We start from the raw sequence: 21357 nt of genomic DNA, 5'->3' as shown, positions 1-21357 counted from the left end.
GACAATTCTTAGTAGGTGGTATTACATGTATTAATGTAATAATTAACTACTAGTTGTTAATTGTCATTAACCATTAGTTGTTCATTTTTCCACTCCATGGATTACATGCATCCAGAGATGAAATATCACTACTCAGACAAGAAATCCAAGACTTGCAAACTTCACTTAAGGTTTGAAAAGGATTTTACTTGCATTATTTCAAATTGTGAAGTGCATCAGTAAGCTTAAATTGTACACTTACCATATGTGCTTTTCATCTCCTTCCTCTAGGAGGAAAGGTGGTACTCAGAAGAATTGAAGAAGGAACTGGAAAAGGTGCAAGGGCAGCAGCAGCAAGTAATTGCTTTAAAATACTTGAAGCAGGTTTACAACAAGCAGTTAATTATCATCATTGGCATTTGAAGATTAATACCCTTTTTGTGAGGCACGTGGCCTGATTTCAGTAATTATATAACTTGATTCTAATAAACCGGTTTTTGACAGTCATTTCTGGGTTTTAAGGCTAAAGGGATGTTAATGTATTTAGTGTTCCTTTCCTAACGCATGCCCTGTAATCTGGATTCAGGTTTTTCCTTCCAGTGTGGTCATTCACAACCCTCTGGTATTTTGGCTGATATTTTAGAAGCTGTAGTAAGATTTTGCTTCCAACATATTTCTGAGGAAAGTAGTATAATTAAAAACAAAATAAACCATAAAATCCCACATAACCTAAATTGTGTAGCAAAAAAAAAAAATTATAGTCTGAACCCTCTTAACTGGCCAGTGGAAGTACTTGTGTTCCAACTTATCTTCACATAGTAAGTTACTTCAATATGTAATTATACAAAGCTCAGAAATACGCATGCTGGGTGAAATTTATCCCTGTCCAGAGGGCCAGTAAAATTCATTCGCACCACATAAATTATATGCAAGACTTGTTACTCCCATGCAGTCAAAAGACTAGTCACCAGAACTTTCTTGGGTGAAAAAAATCCCTTTGTTTTCTATTCTGTATATTAGCATGCATAGTATTTGCACAGACAGATTCAAGGTAAAGGAAGACTTGTTACCATTGCACCCTTTCTAGTTTGAGAGTGTGATGGCTTAGCAGTACGAAGGGATGGAACATTATATTGACCTTTTCTATTCTTCAGGGGTAACTCCCTTCAGAGAGATGCTTAATCAAGTACACAAATTACTTTACAGCAGCAAAGCCTGCACATCTATTTCAGTACCGGTTTTAAAGTTTCCAAGTATGGCACTCATTTTCAGATGCCACAGGAACTGTCCTTTGAATTATTTGTTGTCTTAATTGCCTGGTAATGCATTTATTCTTTTTTTCTTTTTTTTACTTCCTTTTATTTATTTTTTAAGGAGTCTAAGCCTGATGGTTTGACACCTGCATCTACAGGTAAAAAAACCCACATTTTAATACTGTACTTTCTACTTTGCTCTGAAAATTGTGGGAGCAAGTTCATTGTATTTTTCTGGCAAAATGATGAATAGTCTTTACTTGACTTTAAGGCTAAATGCTGCAATTATGTAAAATTGTTTTTTTGTATAAATATATTCCTGTGCATTTATGAAGGTGACCTCTATCATTCATGGTATGTAAGAACGTTAGACTGCATTTGCTTCATTGAATCATTCCTTCTTTTTTCTGAGGAAGATGTCTGTGACTGTGGAAGGACTTCTAATCATGGTTTTGATCATGCCTTCAACAGTTTCTATCATCCAAACAGCTAATAAAAGACATGTGCCCCAGAGGGGGCATGGAGACAAATTACTGACACTTATTATGTCAGTTGTCAGTGCTTGCTCTGTTTAGTGCCTTTCTTTCCTGCTTTTTGCCAAAGAGAATGCTTTTCTTGTTTAAAAAAATCCTGCATACTTACAATTTTTGTTCCATGTGATATTTATTTGTATGGGGCACTCAAGAATAATAACTTCCTTATGTGTGCACACTGTCTCCTGCTGATCTCTATTATATGACTTCTAATGGCATCGCAGGGCTGAAAAATCAGCAGCATACAAAAGTAATCCAAGCTGGATATACTGTCTTTTTCCATTGGTCAGAATAAGTGCTTTGCCATGTAAAGTGCTGAGTGTTCTGATTGGCTTCAGCAAAAAACTCTAGCATGTGAATAGTCTTACTGCAGTGAATTGAAAGTTAAGCGAGCTTAGGTTGATTATTCATTTTCAGTGCTTTTTATCTATGTAACTGTCTGTATAACTTTACTGTAATTTATTTTGGGAAAATTAGCATAAGACTCTTCTTCTTATAGAACTTGAATCATTAGAACGGCAACTAGAAGAGATCCAAGTAGAAAATTTTAATATTAAGCAAATGAAAGACCTGTTTGAACAGAAAGCAGCTCAACTGGCTACTGAAATTGTGGGTAGGTATATACCATGCAATCCCATTCTCCTTTTATCTTGAACCTTGAATAAATTATCTTTTGCCTAACATCTCTCTTAACTAGATCTTAAGGCCAAGTATGATGAAGAAATGAGTCTTCGAGAAGGTACTGAGCAGAAAGTGATGAATTTGACACAAGAATTGCAGAGAGAGAGAGCTGTAATAGAGGACCTGAAGACCGAACTGGTAATTTATATCATGATATTTATTTAATTTATCCTGACGTTCCCAAAATAAAGTGGGGGTGGATTTCAATTGTTTGCTCATTCCAAATGTAGTTTTAAAACAGACTGTCACTGGTGAACTTGGAAGTGAGCTCTTTGCAGAAGAAAGCATTCAGAAAATATCTGTTTCATGTCCTAAATTTCCAGTAACTTCTCATTACAGAGGTGCAAATTATGCCTACTCTGAATATTAAACAGCTTGCATTATGCTGCACAAAATATATTAAAACATGCTAACTATCTAGTACACTATTCTAAGGTTTCTGAGTAGCTTCCTTTTTCATGAATGTCACTATGTATTAATACTTGTAAGGCCTAAACAGGCAGGTACTAGGCAACCTTCACTCCTGGAGAGTGCCACTGCTAACTTCAAGGGCTATCTAGATTAAGAGGAAAAAGGTAATGTGTTTCACTCTTGCTGCCACCAGACAATCTAATTCATAAGACCTGCTTACAAGGGCAGTGGTGGTGATTAAAATGCTGATAGCTATCATTGCCTTATCTGTGCCACTGATTATTTGGCACTTGACTTTGTCACACCAAGACACATTGTGGCTCTGTAGAGGTACAATATTCAAAGATTAGTTTTTCCTAGCAGTCTTTTTCATGATCACAATTTTTGAGGAACCTGGCCAGAGATCTGGAAACCTGCTTTCTATATAGGGTGCAGCAAAACTTTTTAGGTGGTGGCTCTTCCATCCTCGTGTCATCTTCCATTAATGTGCCCTGACACTCATGTTTTGGATCCTCTGTCTCCTATTCCTTTCACTCCTCTCCTCCCTTCCCTTGCTCTCTCCTCCCTCCTTCAGTCCTCCCCCCCTACTCCACACACTGCTGTATTTTACTAGTGGTTGACCTGTTTTTGTCTGACTCCATGCTACCCTACTACTGCAACCTTTCAACTGCCCAGTTTTGCTCTCCCTGGTCATTGTACTTCTCATGATCTTCTCTTCCTTCCTCCTTCTCTCTTTTTCCTCACTCTTATGCTTTTCGCTTCTCTGAGACCAGCCATTCCTTTTCTCTTCCCACATTAGTGCTAAATGTTGTATCTACTCCTCATAAGAGCCCAGCTAGCAGAGCCTTTTTATAACATATGGAGTAACCGACCCACCTTTTGGAACTGATGTCTGTCAGTCAGTTATTGCTTCCCTGATCACTTTGCTTGTTAACTTCTTCCTCTGTGCCTCCTTTTGTTCTGTTATCTTTTTAGTTTAGAAACCATACCAGGTCATAGTGTATATTTTGAACAGCATCAAATGTATATGGGATCTAGCTCCTGATTGAAGTTTTGCATTGTCCCACAGTATGAACAGCAAATGTCTACATTGATCTTTTTTAATTTCTTGTTTTGTGAAAAACTTTTCCTTTTGCAATTTTTTCCAACAAGAAACCTTGTGAAATGAATGTGGAAGTCTTTACAGAGCATGAAACCAAATTGCCAACACTTCTGTTGTTATCAGATTTCTTTATTACAACTATACATTGTGTCACTATTTAGCTGCAAAGGCCTGGTCAAGAGGATGTAGCTGTTCTAAAGAAGGAGCTGGTTCAAGTTCAAACGCTGATGGACAAGATGACTTTGGAACGTGAGAGAGAATCTGAAAAGCTGAAAGATGAGTGCAAACACTTGCAGGAAGAATATGTTAATTCAGAGGTAATGAAACCATATAAAAAGGCTTTATGTGAGCCTTAGCTTTGCCACAATGGTCATATGAAAATGACTACTGTTAATCCATCATAACGAATAGAATGTTGATTTTCTAAATAACCTGGTAGGGAGTTTCTTCATTACGTTAGTGTTGAATGCATAATTACATCAGCAGTATTTATCCTAACAACTAATCTTTCTTTATACTAAAAGGTAGAGCTTTGCAATAGAAAAAATTTTTATAAAAATATTCAGTGAAGGAGAAGCAAGTTCTCTTGTTGGTACGCATTATATCCTTTCCAGAAAAAGAAGGAAAGAGAGTGATATATTTATGACTTGAAAAAAACAGTTATTTTCAGAACTTTTTTGTAGTATGTAGGCAAGAATAAGTTTTTAGTTGTTGTTTTGGTTGTTAGTTAACTGTAAAGTTGACACAGATTTTTTTTTTTTTTTTAAAGAAAAGAATGTTGTTTTATTTAGATTTTTTAGTGTTAATTAAAACTGAAAGTGAATCATTTAGTACAACATAGAGAATGATTTAAATGTAGTAATTTTGCAGTGTTGTAGCCATGATGGTTTAGGGAATGTCCAAGTGGCAAGGATTATTTGTGATATCTTTTTATTGGAAAAGCTGTATAGTTTGGAGAGCCGTTGGACAAGTTTTCAGGCATCAAGTGCCTTCCTTGGGTCTAAGAAATAGGCAGATGCAGGCCGACTGAGTGCCAGAGAGAAGAGTCCATGCAAATGCATTCTCCTTGGAGGAATGGAGGAGGGCTGTGAACAAGGAGTGAAACAATGTTAAAAGGAGTCCTTATAAGAAAAAAAAAGATCAATAGATAGGAAATCTAGTTAGTGGCAGAGGGAGACCATTCAAGACGCGAGTTGTTACTTAGGAGTATTTGCTAGGTTATAACGATCCATAAAGACATTGTTTGGATTTAGTTCATTTTTTTTATGTCATGTTATGGATTCATAACAGTAGGGTTATGAATTTCTGTTCCCAGGCCCATCTTAGTGGTCTTTTGTAAATATTCTTTGAGCACTAGCATTGTGAGATCAGAACGGGTGAATGTGTTCTGTGAAAAATGTGCTCCGGCTGGTCTTCATGTGTCTCTGTCCTATCTATGTATTTTGTGAGAGTTCATTCTGGTGCATAGTTCCACCTACTTAGTTTCCCTGAGGCCATCTGGTACACTGAAGGAGATGTATACCATTTTGGTGACATACTACACATGTAGGATCTATGTTTATTGTTGTGGCTCTGGAGAAGTGTTCACAGGGTTTGCATTTATTTCTAAGGCAGGGTTGTGTCCCATTTGGAGTCTCCTGATTGGAGGGGAGATTGCATTTGTTAGTGAGCAGTTCCAGGGGGATGCTTGAAGACTGGGAGCTGGGAATCTTTCCCTCAAGGTCCTATCTTTTTTAATTATACGCTGCAATTGTTTGATCCTTGTTATGGGTTCTAGTGTAGGATGGTATGTACCAACCAACATAGTGCAATTTATGGGGGCATTATTTTTGTATTACAGTAGGTTGTTGCAGGGTATTCATGTGACTTTTTTAAAGATGTGATATGTTTCTCTGCTGGAGTGTCCTTTCTGGGGAGGTGTTCTCACATTTCCTAAGAAATCAGGGCAGTTGACTCGTTACCTCAGGTGCCTGTACAGGCAGTCCTCGACTTACAACCTTTATAAATTGACACGCTGTTTCAACTTTATGATGTCAGTTTTGACTTTACAATGCTTGATCTGATGCGACACCATGCCAGCAAACAAGTTCGCTGCATCGCTCATCTCCCTGGAGAACATCTGTCCAAACATCCTTGGACACTTTCTTTAAGACAGCAGACAAGGCTCCAGAAAAAACCTGCAGCCAAGACTCCCGAGAAGACTCCAGCCAAGAACCCTTCAAAAAGTCCAACAAAGAGCCCTTCAAAAAGTCCAGGAAAGTCACCTCAAAGAAGTCCTTCCAAATCAATATGATTGCTATTTACAATATAAATGCATTAATGTAGCTATATTACTCATGTATAATTGATCGAGTACAACATTCTGGGATATTTTTTGGTGAAAATAGGGTATTGGGCCCTGATTTAGGAACCAATCCCCCATTTATAACATTGTTTCTTATGAGAAAATTGGTTCCGAGTTGCAACATTTCGACTTAGGACTGGTTTTCAGGTTTTCAATTGTGTTGTAAGTTCGAGGACTGCCTATACGCAAATGCACAGAGCTTGGGGAAACAAGCAGGGAGAATTGGAAGTCCTTGCACAGTCAAGGAACTATGATGTGATTTGAAATAGCAGAGACTTAGTGGGATAGCTCGTGTGACTGGAGTACTGTCATGGATGGGTACAAACTGTTCAGAAAGGGCAGGCAGGGGAGAAGAGGAGGAGGGTTTCAACTTTATGTAAAAGAGCCATATGATTGCTCGTAGTTCCAGTATGAAACTGGAGATAGGCCTATTGAAAGTCTCTGGGTTAAGGTTAGAGGGGAGAGCAACAAGGGTGATGTTGTAGTGGGTGTCTGCTATAGACCCCCAGACCAGTAGGAAGTGGTGGATGAGGCTTTCTTTAAACAGCTAGCGGAGGTTTCCCAGTCACAAGCCCTGGTTCTCATGGGGGACTTCAATCACCCTGATATCTGCTGGGACAGCAATACAGCAGTGTACAGGCAATCCAGGAAGTTTCTGGAGAGTTGGGCACAACTTCCTGATTCATAGATTCATAGATGCTAGGGTCGGAAGGGACCTCAATAGATCATCGAGTCCGACCCCCTGCATAAGCAGGAAAGAGTGCTGGGTCTAGATGACCCCAGCTAGATACTCATCTAACCTCCTCTTGAAGACCCCCAGGGTAGGGGAGAGCACCACCTCCCTTGGGAGCCCGTTCCAGAACTTGGCCACTCGAACTGTGAAGAAGTTCTTCCTAATGTCCAATCTAAATCTGCTTTCTGCTAGCTTGTGGCCATTATTTCTTGTAACCCCCGGGGGCGCCTTGGTGAATAAATACTCACCAATTCCCTTCTGTGCCCCTGTGATGAACTTATAGGCAGCCACAAGGTCGCCTCTCAACCTTCTCTTGCGGAGGCTGAAAAGATCCAGTTTCTCTAGTCTCTCCTCATAGGGCTTGGTCTGGAGGCCCTTGACCATATGAGTTGCCCTTCTCTGTACCCTCTCCAGGTTATCCGCATCCTTCTTGAAGCGTGGCTCCCAGAATTGCACGCAGTACTCCAACTGCGGTCTGACCAGTGCCCGATAGAGGGGAAGTATCACCTCCCTGGACCTATTTGTCATGCATCTGCTGATGCACGATAACGTGCCATTGGCTTTTCTGATGGCTTCGTCACACTGCCGGCTCATGTTCATCTTGGAGTCCACTAGGACTCCAAGATCTCTTTCCACCTCTGTGCCACCCAGCAGGTCATTCCCTAGGCTGTAGGTGTGCTGGACATTTTTCCTCCCTAGGTGCAGCACTTTGCATTTCTCCTTGTTGAACTGCATCCTGTTGTTTTCTGCCCACTTGTCCAACCTATCCATGTCTGCCTGCAGCTGTTCCCTGCCCTCCGGCGTGTCCACTTCTCCCCATAGCTTTGTGTCATCTGCAAACTTGGACAGAGTACATTTGACTCCCTCGTCCAAGTCACTGATGAAGACATTAAAGAGTATCGGTCCAAGGACCGAACCCTGCGGGACCCCACTGCCCACACCCTTCCAGGTCGAGACCGACCCATCCACCACGACTCTTTGGGTGCGACCCTCTAGCCAATTCGCCACCCACCGGACTGTGTAGTCATCCACATCACAGCCTCTTAGCTTGTTCATCAGTATGGGGTGGGATACCGTATCGAAGGCCTTCCTGAAGTCTAAGTATATGACATCCACCCCTCCTCCTGTGTCGAGGCGTTTCGTAACCTGGTCATAAAAAGAGACTAGATTGGTCAGGCACGATCTGCCCGCCACAAACCCGTGCTGGTTTCCCCTCAGCATAATTTGCCCTGCCCGGCTGTCACAAATGTGAGCCTTTATAATTTTTTCAAAGACTTTGCCTAGGATGGAGGTGAGACTAACTGGCCTATAGTTGCCCGGGTCCTCCTTCCTCCCCTTTTTGAAAATGGGGACCACGTTAGCCCTTTTCCAGTCCTCCGGGACTTGGCCCGTGCGCCACGAGCGTTCGAATATTCCCGCCAGTGGTTCTGCAGTGATGTCGGCCAGTGCCTTCAGCACCCTCGGATGGAGCCCATCCGGGCCTGCCGATTTAAAGGCATCCAGTTCTTCCAAATGACTCTGCACCACCTCAGGATCTACGTATGGAAGTCTGGCGCCTTGCTGCTGCCTCTCTACAACCCCAGTGAGAGACTTGTCGTGCCCCTCACTTAGGAACACTGAGGCAAAGAACTCGTTGAAGAGTTCAACCTTGTCCCCCCTGTCTGTCACCAATTGTTTCTGCCCATTTAGCAGTGGTCCTATTCCTCCCTGGGCCTTCCTTTTACTCCTGGTGCAAGTGCTGGAGCGGCCAAGTAGGGGCCATGCTCTTCTTGACATACTGCTCACAAATATGGAAGAATTGGTGGGAAATGTAGTAATGGATGACAGCTTGGGCAGCAGTGACCATGAGATGATTGAATTCAGGATGCTGAGGAAAGGAAGGATGGAGAGTAGCAGAGTAAGGACCCCAGACTTCAGAAAAGCAGACTTCAACTCACTCGGGGAACTCATGGGCAAGATCCCCTGGGAAGCCAGACTGAGGGGGAGAGGAGGGTAGGAGAGCTGGCCATGCTTTAAAGAAGCCTTACTGAGAGTGCAGGAAGACTAGCAAGTATGGGAGAAGACCAGTTTGGCTTAGCAGGGAACTCTTCAGTAAACTAAATCGCTAAAAGTAAGCTTATAAGAAGTGGAAATTTGGACAAACAACTAGAGAGGAGTATAAGAGTATTGCTTGTGCATGCAAGGATGAAATCTGGAAGGCCAAAACACAGCTCTAGTCACAGCTAGCAAGGGATGAGAAGGGTAACAAGAAGGGTTTCTACAAGTATGTTAGTAACAAGAGAATCAGGGAAAGTGTGTGTCCCTTACTGAGTGGTGGAAGCAATCTTGTGACTGAGGATGCAGCAAAGGCTGAAGTGCTCAATGCTTTCTTTGCCTTAGTCTTCATAGGTAAGGTCAGCTCCCAAACTACTGCATCAGGCAGCATAGTTTGGGGAGGAGGTGAGCAGCAAACAGTGGCAAAAGAACAGGTTAGGGACTATTTTGAAAAGCTGGATGTGTACCCACCCACGGGGCCAGATGGAATGCACCCAAGGGTGCTGAGGGAGTTGGCTGATGAGATTGCAGAGCCACTGGCCATCATCTTTGAAAACTTGTGGCAATCAGGAGAGGTCCCGGACAATTGGAAAAGGGCAAACGTAGTATGCATAGTTAAGAAAGGGAAAAGGGAGGATCCAGGGAGCTACAGACCAGTTAGCCTCACCTCGATCCCTGGAAAAATCATGGAGCAGATCCTCAAGGAATCCATTTCTAAGCACCTGGAGGAGAAAAAGGTGATTAGAAACAGTCAGCATGGATTCACCAATGGCAAGTCATGCCTGACCAACCTGATTGCCTTCTGTGATGAGATGACTAGTTTTGTGGATGCAGGGAGACTGGTGGATGTGGTGTACCTTGATTTTTCTTTTTTAGCAAGGTTTTTGATACAGTCTCCCACAACATTCTCACAGGCAAGCTCAGGAAGTATGGGCTCGATGAATGGACTGTAAGGTGGACAGAAAACTGGCTGGAGCATCAAGCTCAAATCAAGGGCTTGATGTCTAGTTGGCAGCTGGTATCAAGTGGAGAGCCTCGGGTTGGTTCTGGGGCCAATTTTGTTCAGTGTCTTCATCAACAACCTGGAAGATGGCACAGAGTGCACCCTCAGCAAGTTTGGAGATGACACCAAGCTGGGATAGTAGCTAGTAGGTATCCTGGAGGGTAGGGCTGGGATTCAGAGTGACTTAGACAAATTTGAGGATTGGGCCAAAAGAAATTTCATGAAGTTCAACAAGGACAAGTGCAAAGTCCTGCACTTAGAATGGAACAATCCCATGCATCAGTACAGGCTGGGGGCTGACTGGCTGGGCAGTAGCTCTTCAGAAAAGGATGTGGAGATTACAGTGGACAATAAGTTGAATATAAGCCAACAGTGTGCCCTTGTTGCAAAGAAGGCTAATGGCATACTGGGCTGCATTGGTAGGAGTGTTGCCAGCAGGTTGAGGGAAATGATTCTTCCACTCTGTTCAGCACTGGTGAGGCCCCATCTGGAGTACTGTGTCTAGTTTTGGGCTCCCCACTGCAGAAAGGATGTGGACGAATTGGAGAGATCCCAGCAGAGGGGAACAAAAATGGCTAGGGGGCTGTGGCACATGACTTGTGAGGAGAGGCAGAGAGAATCTGAGCTTAGTCTAGAGAAGAGAAGACTGAGGGGGGGATTTGATAACTACCTGAAGGGGGGTTCAAAAGAGAATGGAGCTGGACTGTTTTCAATGGTGGCAGATGACAGAGCAAGGAGCAATGGTGTCAAGTTGCATCAAGGGAATTTTAGGTTAGATATTGGGAAAAAATTTCTCACTAGAAGGGTAGTAAAACACTGGAACAGGTTACCCAGAGAGGTGGTAGAATCTCCATCCTTGGAAGTTTTTTAAGACCCAGTTAGACAAAGCTTTGACTGGGACGATCTCGTTGGGGCTGGTCCTGCTTTGAGCAGGGGGTTGGACTAGATAACCCTGTGAGGTCCCTTCCTACCCTAATTTTCTGTGATTTTAGGATTCTGGGTAAAGATGTTTTTCAGGTTGGTGAAGTGGGTGTCATGAGTGCTCTTCTCAGAGCAAATGCAGTGGTATCTGGGGAGGTACAACTTTCTTGGTGTGTGTGGGTCAGCTTATTTTGTGGGCAGAAATATGGTGGTCCATGGGTTTGGTATATATGTTGGTTTGTAGAGTGCCATCCCAGATGCAGGTTGTAGTGTCCAGAAAGTTGATGGTGTGGGAGTATGCCAGAGAAAATTTGATCGAAGGGTGATAGTTGTTGAATCTGGTAGAAATCAAGAAATGAGTCTAGGTGTTCAGTCCAGATGAAATATCTCTATGTGGCTCAGGTATAGTGCAGGTTTGGTGGTGCTATTTTCTAAAAATTCTTCCTCCAGGTAACTCAAGAAGAAGTTGGTATTTTGATACCGTTATACTACCACATAGTCCTTTTCCAGTATAGCGTATTCCATTTGGAGACCTGGCTTAACCTGTGTCAGCAGAAGAACTCTATATCACATCTCCATTTGGAGGCTGTTGGAATAACTGTAGCAGCTGAGATTCTTTTGGGTGGTTATTCTTTTGGCCTATGCTAAAATGTTTCTCAGTATAGCTATGTCATATAAGGGTATAACTATCCCTTTTTCAAACTCATTCATATGCACCAATAAAACAGAATGGCAGCCAATTTTTTTTTAATACAGAATAAGTCATAGGCATGGGAGAATAGGATTAATGTGAGGCCCCTAAACTTTCTTGAAGGGATGACCAAGGTTTTCAAGGTTCCATTTGCTCCTTAATTTACTTTGTACTAAACAGTTTGGTAGCTGTACAGTATAATTGGCACCTCAGTAATATTACCTTCCCTGAATTTTAGAATGACACATTCTAGGTCTGTCCTCCAGAGCTGTAGAGTTATACAAGGCAGAAAAGCAGTTATTTTTTAACTGCTTTTTGAACTACTCGGTTCCTGGCTATCTTCTCTTTTCTTGTCCTGTGCCAACTCTGAAGCATGTGTGGAGTGGTATGAGTTGTAATAGTAGTACAGTGAGTCCAGTACTATCTGGTTCAAGTTGAAGTATTAATGTTTAGATTCAGCTTTCGCAAATTAATGCAAACGTCCACAAAGAAAAGAATATTGCAGTCAGCGGCCTAAGTAATGTGGTTGTGTGGTGACACAGATTGCTGAGGAATTGTGCTTTTGTTATGAGATTGCTATTGTTGATGCTTCAGGTTTAGGAGTTGTATTTCAAAATGCCAGCTCTAGTTTTATGGTTTCAAAGATAATCATTAAGTGCCAACTGAAAGTGAAGTGATATAGCAAGATCTGCCAGAACTGAAATCCAGAATCCTGCAAGACCTATGTCTATCAGAGTATGAATTAGCCTTGTTCACTTCGGGTACATTGAAATATTAGCAGAATTAACAGGTTGGTCAGGGTGACACTTTAAAGACTAACTGATCAGAGTTTTTGTAGGCAACAGTGTACAAGCTAGCTTATACAGAGCTGTTTCATGTTGTGTGCCCTTTATTGAAAACTCAGCGTATATATTGCTGTTCATTTGTGTTGGGTATAGTGGCAGACATGTGGGGAGAAGTGTGTTGCATTGGTGCAGATCGATTTAATGCATATATCGAGAATATCATGCATGCGAAGGGATTAGAAATTGTGCAGAACAATGCTTATACTTAGGCCACCTGCCTGAAAAATTAGAATAGGCACTGTTTGATTTGCCAGTTAGTAGAATTTAAATGTTAGGGTAAGTATCACTGATTTTACATTTATTTAAAATGTTGCTATCTTCTCTGCATCAAACTCTTAACACTTACGTGTGAAAATAATAAATGCAAGTGAACTATATTAACAATAAAACTTTGCTATTTATGGCAAGTGATGCTAGATCTGCCAGACTTTTTAAAAATGAATAACAACCTAAATTCATAATGCTTAAATTTATGGGTGTTTTTTACTTAGTTGGGTTTTTTTAATACACTTGTGAAAAGTGCTTGCTTTGAGACTGCTGGAAATTTGAATCTTTTCATCCACATCGTGTCTGTCTATAGGGCTGGTAATGCAAGCTTTTCCAGGCCTCAGACTTGTTTTCAATCAGCTCTGGGTCTGAGCTGTGTGTGTAAAAATAGACTAGACTATGTAGCCTTTGCCTTTGTTAGATCATGAAATAATTAAAATGTATCTTACCCTGTTAGGATTGATTAATTTCCCTCCCCTCCCCCCCCGGTAATTTTTTTTAAAGCAATTTACAGCCTGAATCAAAGGAGTTTGAGAGGGACCAATCTGTTTGTAAATGGATGTTTGTCCTTTACTGAGAAATGAAGTTAAGTGAAAGAATTGATCTTTTCCATACTTGATGCTTTGCTTAAATGTTGGCTATGTCATCTTATGCTTGGGATTTTTTCTTTTGCCTTCATTGCTAAAGATTAATAGTAAGGAGTACTGTGTGGAATGAGATTAGTAGTTTAACCTCTTTAAACTCAAACAACAGATTTAAAAAATGTTGTTAATGTCTAGAAAAGATTGATGGGGTGGGGGAGCAGGATTTGTGAAGCCGTATTCTAGCTATACAATTGGCTCTTTGGTGTATCCATTATTCACTATGAAGTGAAACTTGAGGGAGTTTCATGTTAGTACAGATATGATGAGCAATACAAGCATTCATCCCATGTTTGATTTTTGACTAGTGAATCTCATGTGTGGGGTAACCTAGAGGGTCTGTACATATGCTCCGGGGTGGGGTGTGAGGGGGCATTTTAATTAGAATTAAACATAAATTAAAATTAATAACATTAAATTAGGCATTTAATGTTTGACAAGCTTTAGTTAAAGCACCCTCACTGCCATTTTGAAATGTGGGGACTCTGAATACATGAGACGCTGCAGCATGCTGGACTATTCCGATTAGAGCACTCCAGCAGACACGATTCATTGAGTCTGCTCTGATGTGTTCTAATTGGAATGCATTGGAGCACGTGTAAAAGTGCCCCTAAAGCACAAGAATGATCCAAAAGCCTTTACTAAAATCAGTGGAAAGATGTACTTAATTTCATATGCTGTGCTATCCTCTGCACCCTGTGCATTATTTTGCTGTAGTTAGTTTAAGTGTGTGTGAATATTGTAGGTTTGGAATTGACTTCAGTTATCTTTAAATGTGTGGGAATCACCTACCTGTCATAAGACACAAGCATAGGTTTTGAATTGTTTTGTCTTGAGTAGTGGGTTTAATTCTATACATATAATGTTCCTTTGTCATGTAGGGTTCTTTTGTTAAACTGAATGCCCTTTAAGGGGGATGCTTGATTGCCTATTGTGTAGATTTGTAAATAAATGGCTTGTATCACTGCTTGTTTTCCACTTTTCATCCATCATTTTATTTTATCTTTCTGCTTTCTTATGGAGACACTTAAATTTGAGGTAACTTTTTTTTTTTAAAAGCTTTTAATCATTGCATTGTAATTTTGTTCTTTGAAGAGAATTTCAAGTTCCTGTTCAACTGATATATTTCTGTTTGTCCATTATTCATTGCAAATGCATCAGCCAGCAGATACAAATGATTTGTCATCTATTTGTTGCCTGTTTAATAATGCAATGTGAGTTTTTATTTTTAACGACAGTTCAGTCTTACAGAAACTGTTTCCTATGTATGTTTATTCTTCCTAGTGAAAATGGCTCCAACAGTGTCTGACTTGCACAAATTTGCCAAACTTCTGTATGTCTTTACTACCTGTTTTGCAGAATACCTATAGAATTCCATAAATATTCTCACAAAGCTGTTTATCTGCACAGTGGGTTGCTTGGAATGTTTTTAATTAACAAGTCTGCAACAAAAACTGCATGCATGCTTTTTATTTAAAAAAACAAAAAAGTAAGAGTTAATAGCAACATATATTCATATACCAAATGTGCTTATCCATTCTTTCTGATCTTCTTATTATGAACAAGACAGAGTGAGTAATTTGTCTCTGCTTATTAGCTGTTTACATTTATCTGGTATCTTTTACACTACTCTATGTAAAACTTCTGAGAGACACGTGATCCTTTTTAGGAGGAGGACGCGATTACATTAATACATGAACTTGTGATCAGTATGTATTTTTTCATACCTTCCACAGAAATCTTATGGCTTCATGCACTTTGGGAAATGGAAATCAGCTGTAAGAAATAATGCTGTTTGTGTACAAAGTGCATTTTACTTTTGTTATGCATCTTTAATGAAGAAAACTGCTGAAAAATGTCTTTGCAGAAACGTTAAAGAAAAGAATTAGTATCAGCCAAATGAGATATGTTGAGATTCGTTAAATAAAAATTTAACTAGGGAACTCAATATTTATTCATATCTTATTAAAAGTAGGTACTTTGTCTTTCAGTTTAAAGATCAGATCTTAATTCCTACATCCATGTATGGAGAGGCTTTCTATACTTGTGTATAACTGTCCTACCACATCCATTTTTCCCCACTTGCATTAAAGTCTGGGGTCTTTGCTGGGGAGGAATAGTGACCAGGCATATATTGAGTCAAAGGCATGACAGGGGAGTTCAGCATCTGGGCCAGCGGTGATGCGTGGAGACAGCGGTAGTGCTACCATTATGGTCATGCAGTTGTGGTGGCAGCTGTTATTTTTCTGTATCACTTCCAAGTTGCTGCCAAAGGGTGCTGCTATGGTCTCTCCACCTTAGTTAGGTTACTGCATTGAGTATTTGTCCCTGGAGGGATAGCAGTGGATGCTTGTATCTCCAGGGCTAAGTACAGACAGTCAAAAAGCCAGAAGCTGAATTGATTCAGTCTTTGCAGATTAGTCTAAACTTCATAGATAATATTGAGAAGCAAGTGAACAGACATTCACTTTTGATTCAGGAAATGCAGCCACATGGCTGCAGTGGATCAGGCCAGAAGCCAGGGGTGCTAGATCTAGCATACCTCCCAGCCGGCCAACCACTGGCAAAGGGAAGGGACTGAAGCTCCAAGGCTTTCCTCGCTCCCTGCTCGACTGGAGGGGGCGTGGTCAGGCCCCAGCCCAGGCCTAGCACACTGAGGGTATACTGGGGGGGAGTTGTTTCAGCCAGGCTTTTCCCTGCTTCCAGGCTGATCTACCATGTTGGGGAGGGGCTTAAGCCCCCTCCCTGGCCTGCAAGGGACTCCAGGCTGGGTCTGCCAAGGTGAGGGGGGCAGCCCCTGCCAGGCTGAGGAAGGAGTGGTTGGGGAAACAGGGTAATGGCATTGAATTCGTCAAAGCGTGAACAAGAATAGTCCTTTCCCTGTGGGCTATGAAGGAGGTTTAAACCCCACTTCCTCCCGTCTGCCTTAGCCTGCTGGCCTGCCTGACATCTGGGCATGCCTCCACTCAAGTGAGGAAAAGCCTGGCAGGGGCAAGCAGGCTAGGCTGTGGTCCCCAGCTGGGTTTCCTAGCCCCATCCCCACCCCTTTGCTCTGGCCGGGGAGCAGAGGGGCAGGGCCAGCCCTGATCCACTGGAGCAGACAGCCCAGCCTAGCTCAGGGCTGCAAAGCACCCTGGGATGCTGGGGGACTGTGAGTTAACTTGAACCAGGAAGGAGTTTGGGACAGAAGTTCCATAAACCGGTTTGACCTAAATCAGTTAAGTCTGATACTACGTTCAGCCAGGTTCATCTTAAACCAGTTTTGGCCATTTTGAAACTGGTTTATGTGCACTGAACTTCTGTTCTGTTATAGATTTAAACCAGTTTCTGATCACAGACCAGTTTATATGTAACTTCTGTCCTTAGCTCAAAAGTATTATATGCCTTCATCATGGTCTGTGAACAACCCAGAATTGTTATTTATTCTCATGGCACTTCTGTAAGGTTAGAGAAAATTTGTTCTTATTTTACAAATGGAAAACTGATGCACCAAATAGGTGGAGTAACTTTCTAAAGGTCAGGCATTGGTGAGACCTCTGCTGGAGTAGTGTTTTCAGTTTTGCATCCCACACTTCAAGAAGGATTTGAATTATCTGGAAAGACTCCAGTTCTGAACAACAAAAATGCTTAAGTGCCTAGAAGGCTATACTGAAGAGGAAAGGCTGAAAGAGCTAGGGTTATTTAGCCTGGAGAAGAGAACACTGAGGGGAAGCAGAGGGGGATTTGATAACAGTCTTCAAATACCTGAAGGGTTATTACAGAGAGGCTGGAGATGGGCTGTTCTCTGTGGCCATAGGGGACTGGATTAGACACAATGGCCTCAAGCTGCAGCAGGGGAAGTTTTAAGTTGGAGATGAGGAACTTTCTGATTATGAGGGTGGTCAAGCATTGGAACAGGCTACCCAGAGAAATTGTGGAATCTCTGTCCTTGGAAGTTTTCAGGTGCAGGTTGGACAGGCACTTAGCTAAGATGGTTTAGTTGGGAATGATCTTATCTTGAACAGGAGGCTTGACTAGATGACCTTTTTAGGCCCCATCCAGCCCCGATTTCCTATGATACTATGTAGGAAGCCTGTGGGCAAGCTGGTGATGGAATCCAGTCATCTGAAGTACCCTGTAGTACCTTAGCGTGGTACCTTACTATTGCAGGACTGTTGCTGCTCCAGTAGAGCCTGACGGACTCCAACCCAAAGCCAGAGCTGCAAAAAATGTTGAGGTCTCTATACAGATTCTTTGGAATCTGTCCAATATCAGGCTCTTTGCCTTTTGCACTGGATTTGGTAAACATCATTTTCTGGAGGGATGAAAACATGAAGGGGTCTTGGTTAGATCTCCATCTATGGATGCTTGGTGATCAGGGCCAAAGCTTACCCTTTAACTTATTTTTAAGAGAGACTAACTTTTTTTGCAGTTTGGTTTATATTTTGCCCTCAGACATCCTGTCTCTGTTTGTTAACTTGTTTTTTGTTTTCGGTTTAGGCCACCATAAATCAGTTGACAGCTGAGCTTGCCAAAGGTCCTCAGGAGGTTGCTGTGTACGTGCAGGAACTACAAAAACTACAAAGCTCGGTTAATGAACTAGAACAGAAAAAACAGGTGAGAATTTTATTCCTGTATCTGTATATTTTACGTGTATGCAGAAATGGAACAACTTGTTACAGTGAAGGGAGTACTAATAATCCACTGCATGTCCGAAGGTTTTTTCTTTTAAATTTAAAACCTAAGCTTTCCTTAGGTCTATTACAAGTACAGTATAAGTTCATTTGTGCTAATACTTTCAGCTTGTATTAATACGACATAATATATTTATACTGTATTGCCTGTCAAAGTATTGAGAAGTCATTAATCATGCCCCAAAATATGAATCCAGCGTAAAAACTGCAATTAACTACATTATGGAGTCATTTTTATTTCCTTTCTGGTTTATAGACTATAATTGAGTCATTATCAGGGTTTTCTTCATAACTGTGACAGCTAGAAAATGTTTATTATGCTCATAAAAACAGCCCTCTTCCCTTGCCCCTGCTGCAGGATCTAGTGTTTTAAAGAGCTTTTAAAAATCATGAATTGCACATGGAAAAATAGTAAAATAAGATTAAAAGATAGAATGTTGCTATATTTTTGGCTATTTCCCCTCTTGTAGATGTAATAAAATATATGTACACAATAATTCATGTTGTAATTATATATAACACTATCTGCATGTTTTGTAGTTGTATGTCACAGCACTTTCAGCATACATAAAGCTAATATGGTAGTATTAGGGTCATCAGAGCTGGAGGGAGAGCATGTTCTTGCAGTATGCAGGTACCCACTGAGACAAGTACAACAATGCAAGATCTGTTATAGCTTGCATCTGCTCGGTTACAGCATTGTGTGAGGGGTTTGTGCTGCTCAGGACACATCCAGCCTGCTTTCTTCTTAGAACAGCAAGGAGACTCCCAGTGTAGTAAACCAACCTGTTGTCCCTTTTTCTGTGGTCAGGACAACATCAAAACTGAACCTTTTTTATTAATCGTGTATACTTGACTGGGGGTAAGGATCTAGGAAAACGTAAAATTAAGAACCTAAATTAATAGTTGTTTGATATCAGAATTGTGGATTGGGATAGCTAGAGCTCAGCTGCTGGTTCCTTTCAGCCTTAGGGTACATACAGATGTCAGGGAGGTTAGATTGCAACAAAAATGGCCACCCGATCTGACTTAGTTTGACCAGGTGTGGGCATGTTTACATCTCTAGTTAGGTCGATCTAAATGGTCACGTCCTGTAATAAATCCATATTATGGCTTTATTTTAATCTCATTTGGGTTTATTTGCAACTTTCTGTATCTCTGAATAGACTTAAATAGTGATCCTGTTGTTAGTCAACCTGCCAGATTAATTTCTTGCCTTCAAATATGGAATTTCATATCCCTAATTACAAGCAATGGTTTCAGGATGTAATATATTTAAATTTCATGACCCTGCAGACCAAAAATAGGAATATTATAACCTAGAAAAATGGCTTGTCAATTGGTATCAGAATTTTATTCTTTGGAAGGTGTAGAGATGTCCAATTAAATTTATCAAAAGAAAAAAAATATTTAAGATCATTTTCTGCATGTTTGGTGGCTTCCTCTGAGGTTTCTCTGTATAGTTGTCCTCAGAGTAACTAAGTCATTAGATTTTCAGGTGGGAGTTTAAAATGCAAAAGTCTAAATAAAACTTAAAAAAACCCCCAGTTTCTTTGTAACCTGGAAGTGGCATTTGCAAATCTTGATATGATATGGCAATTTTTTTCCCTCAGGGTTGTATCAGAGTTATGTAAATTGCTTGTGGCATCTTCACTTGTGAGTAACGTGCCCATCTTGAGCTCCCTGCTGATTAAACCTTGTATGCCACACAAAAACACTGGGTATGCTATCATACTTTATTTTATTCATAGTCTTATGCCTTGATATATAAGCACCAATTATAAATGTATCAATATAATCATGAATTTTTAGTTTGTGCAGTGTAAGTAACATTTCAATATGTCATTAAACATTTCTGTTTTTAAAAAGGACTTACAGATTTTCATAAGCTGCATCCTATGTGAGGGAAATAACTTTTCGGAGGTGAAGCAGTTTATTTTTTTGATCACAGTCCTAATCACAAATTACTTGAAATGTGCCTATACATTATTATATTTAATACACTTTTTTTTTCTTCCTGAAATCACATTTTTAATGTTAGGTATTTTTGCCCCTTACGTTTTTTTTTTTTCCCCACCCCAATTCTGGATTTCTCAAAACATGTGGCCAAAATCTCTTATCGTGTCTTGTTTGTTTTATGTGCCAAAACAGAACTGGGACAAACTAACATGAAAGCTGTTCAGGTCAAATTATTTCTAGCAAATCTTCCAAGGGAAGAATCAACTACTCTCTGTATGTGCAATTTTTCTTTTATAGGGTTGATACATAGAATACTAAATAAAGTGCATACCCAACTCTCCCATACTTGAATGCTGAGCTGTGCCTATTGATTTGTGTTATCAGATACTTTTCTTTCGGCTTTCATACTCCCATCATGTCTGTGTGAGAGAGATGGAGAAAAAAAATGAGACCAAAAATGGAATTAATTTATGATGCAACATTGTCATAAAAGGATGATCCTTTACACATAGTGTTGCTGGCAAAGTAGTATACTTATAATCCATGTATAGGAATAGTAGTATTAGTTATATAGGATCTAGGGCTGTGTGAAGCTTCGGTAGCTGATTTGGTTCAGAGGAGAATCAGCCTGATTTGGGGGGCTGAATCTCTGAATCGAATCGGGAGGCCCATTAAAAGGTCTCAATCAAATTAAAGAAAACGCCCCACACTCACTGGCTGCAACAGCAGTGATTGTGGCCCCTGGGAGCCCATGACAGAGCCTCCCCATGCAGCGCAGGGCAGTGGGGATTGGCCTTCCCCTCCCCCTGCCTGGCACCCACGCGGCAGCTGTTGCGTCACATGGGTGCAGCACGGCTTGGCAGGGCTCTGTGGGGCTTTGTGTCCTGTCTGGGGCTGCTCAGGCTGAGTGCTGCAGGGCTCCAGGTGACTGCTGGAGCTGCCGCAGCTCCGAGACAGCGCGTGGTGCCCTGCCAAGCCACGCTGCACCTGTGCAATGAGACAGCTGCCAGCTGTGGGAGAGGGGGGCAATTCCCACTGCCCTGCCCTGTGCTGCGCTATGCTGTGAGGGGGGGCTCTGGCATGAGTTTCCAGGGGTCCTGATTGCTGCTGCTGCATCTGGTGAGTGCGGAGCTTTTTTTTAAAGTGCTGGGACATTGGGGATGGGCGGGGCAGCCATGAGCTGGGGGAGCAGGCAGGGGGTGGGGCCCTGCTCACTGCCAACACTGCTGCCGCCGCCTGTTTGATTCAGAAGAGATTCGGTGGCCAAATCTCTGAATCCGAATTGGA

The 21357-nt window shown here is 41.4% G+C and overlaps 1 protein-coding gene across 2 annotated transcripts in view; it reads left to right on the top strand.

The window, feature by feature from the left end:
* The window catches only part of EEA1 (early endosome antigen 1), a 124899-nt gene that overhangs the window by 39868 nt on the left and 63674 nt on the right, over window positions 1–21357 (top strand). For both annotated transcript variants that reach the window (XM_059726173.1, XM_059726174.1), the window contains 7 exons: window positions 116–170; window positions 271–336; window positions 1354–1390; window positions 2265–2378; window positions 2463–2584; window positions 4121–4276; window positions 17918–18034. In XM_059726173.1, coding sequence (XP_059582156.1) covers window positions 116–170; window positions 271–336; window positions 1354–1390; window positions 2265–2378; window positions 2463–2584; window positions 4121–4276; window positions 17918–18034 — 667 coding nt within the window. The remainder of the gene's footprint in view (window positions 1–115; window positions 171–270; window positions 337–1353; window positions 1391–2264; window positions 2379–2462; window positions 2585–4120; window positions 4277–17917; window positions 18035–21357) is intronic.

This window comes from Alligator mississippiensis, chromosome 4 (assembly GCF_030867095.1).
Source record: "Alligator mississippiensis isolate rAllMis1 chromosome 4, rAllMis1, whole genome shotgun sequence".
Classification (NCBI taxonomy): Eukaryota; Metazoa; Chordata; order Crocodylia; family Alligatoridae; genus Alligator; species Alligator mississippiensis.
The sequence above is the reverse complement of the archived record's forward strand: the minus strand, read 5'-3'. Positions and strand labels throughout refer to the sequence as shown.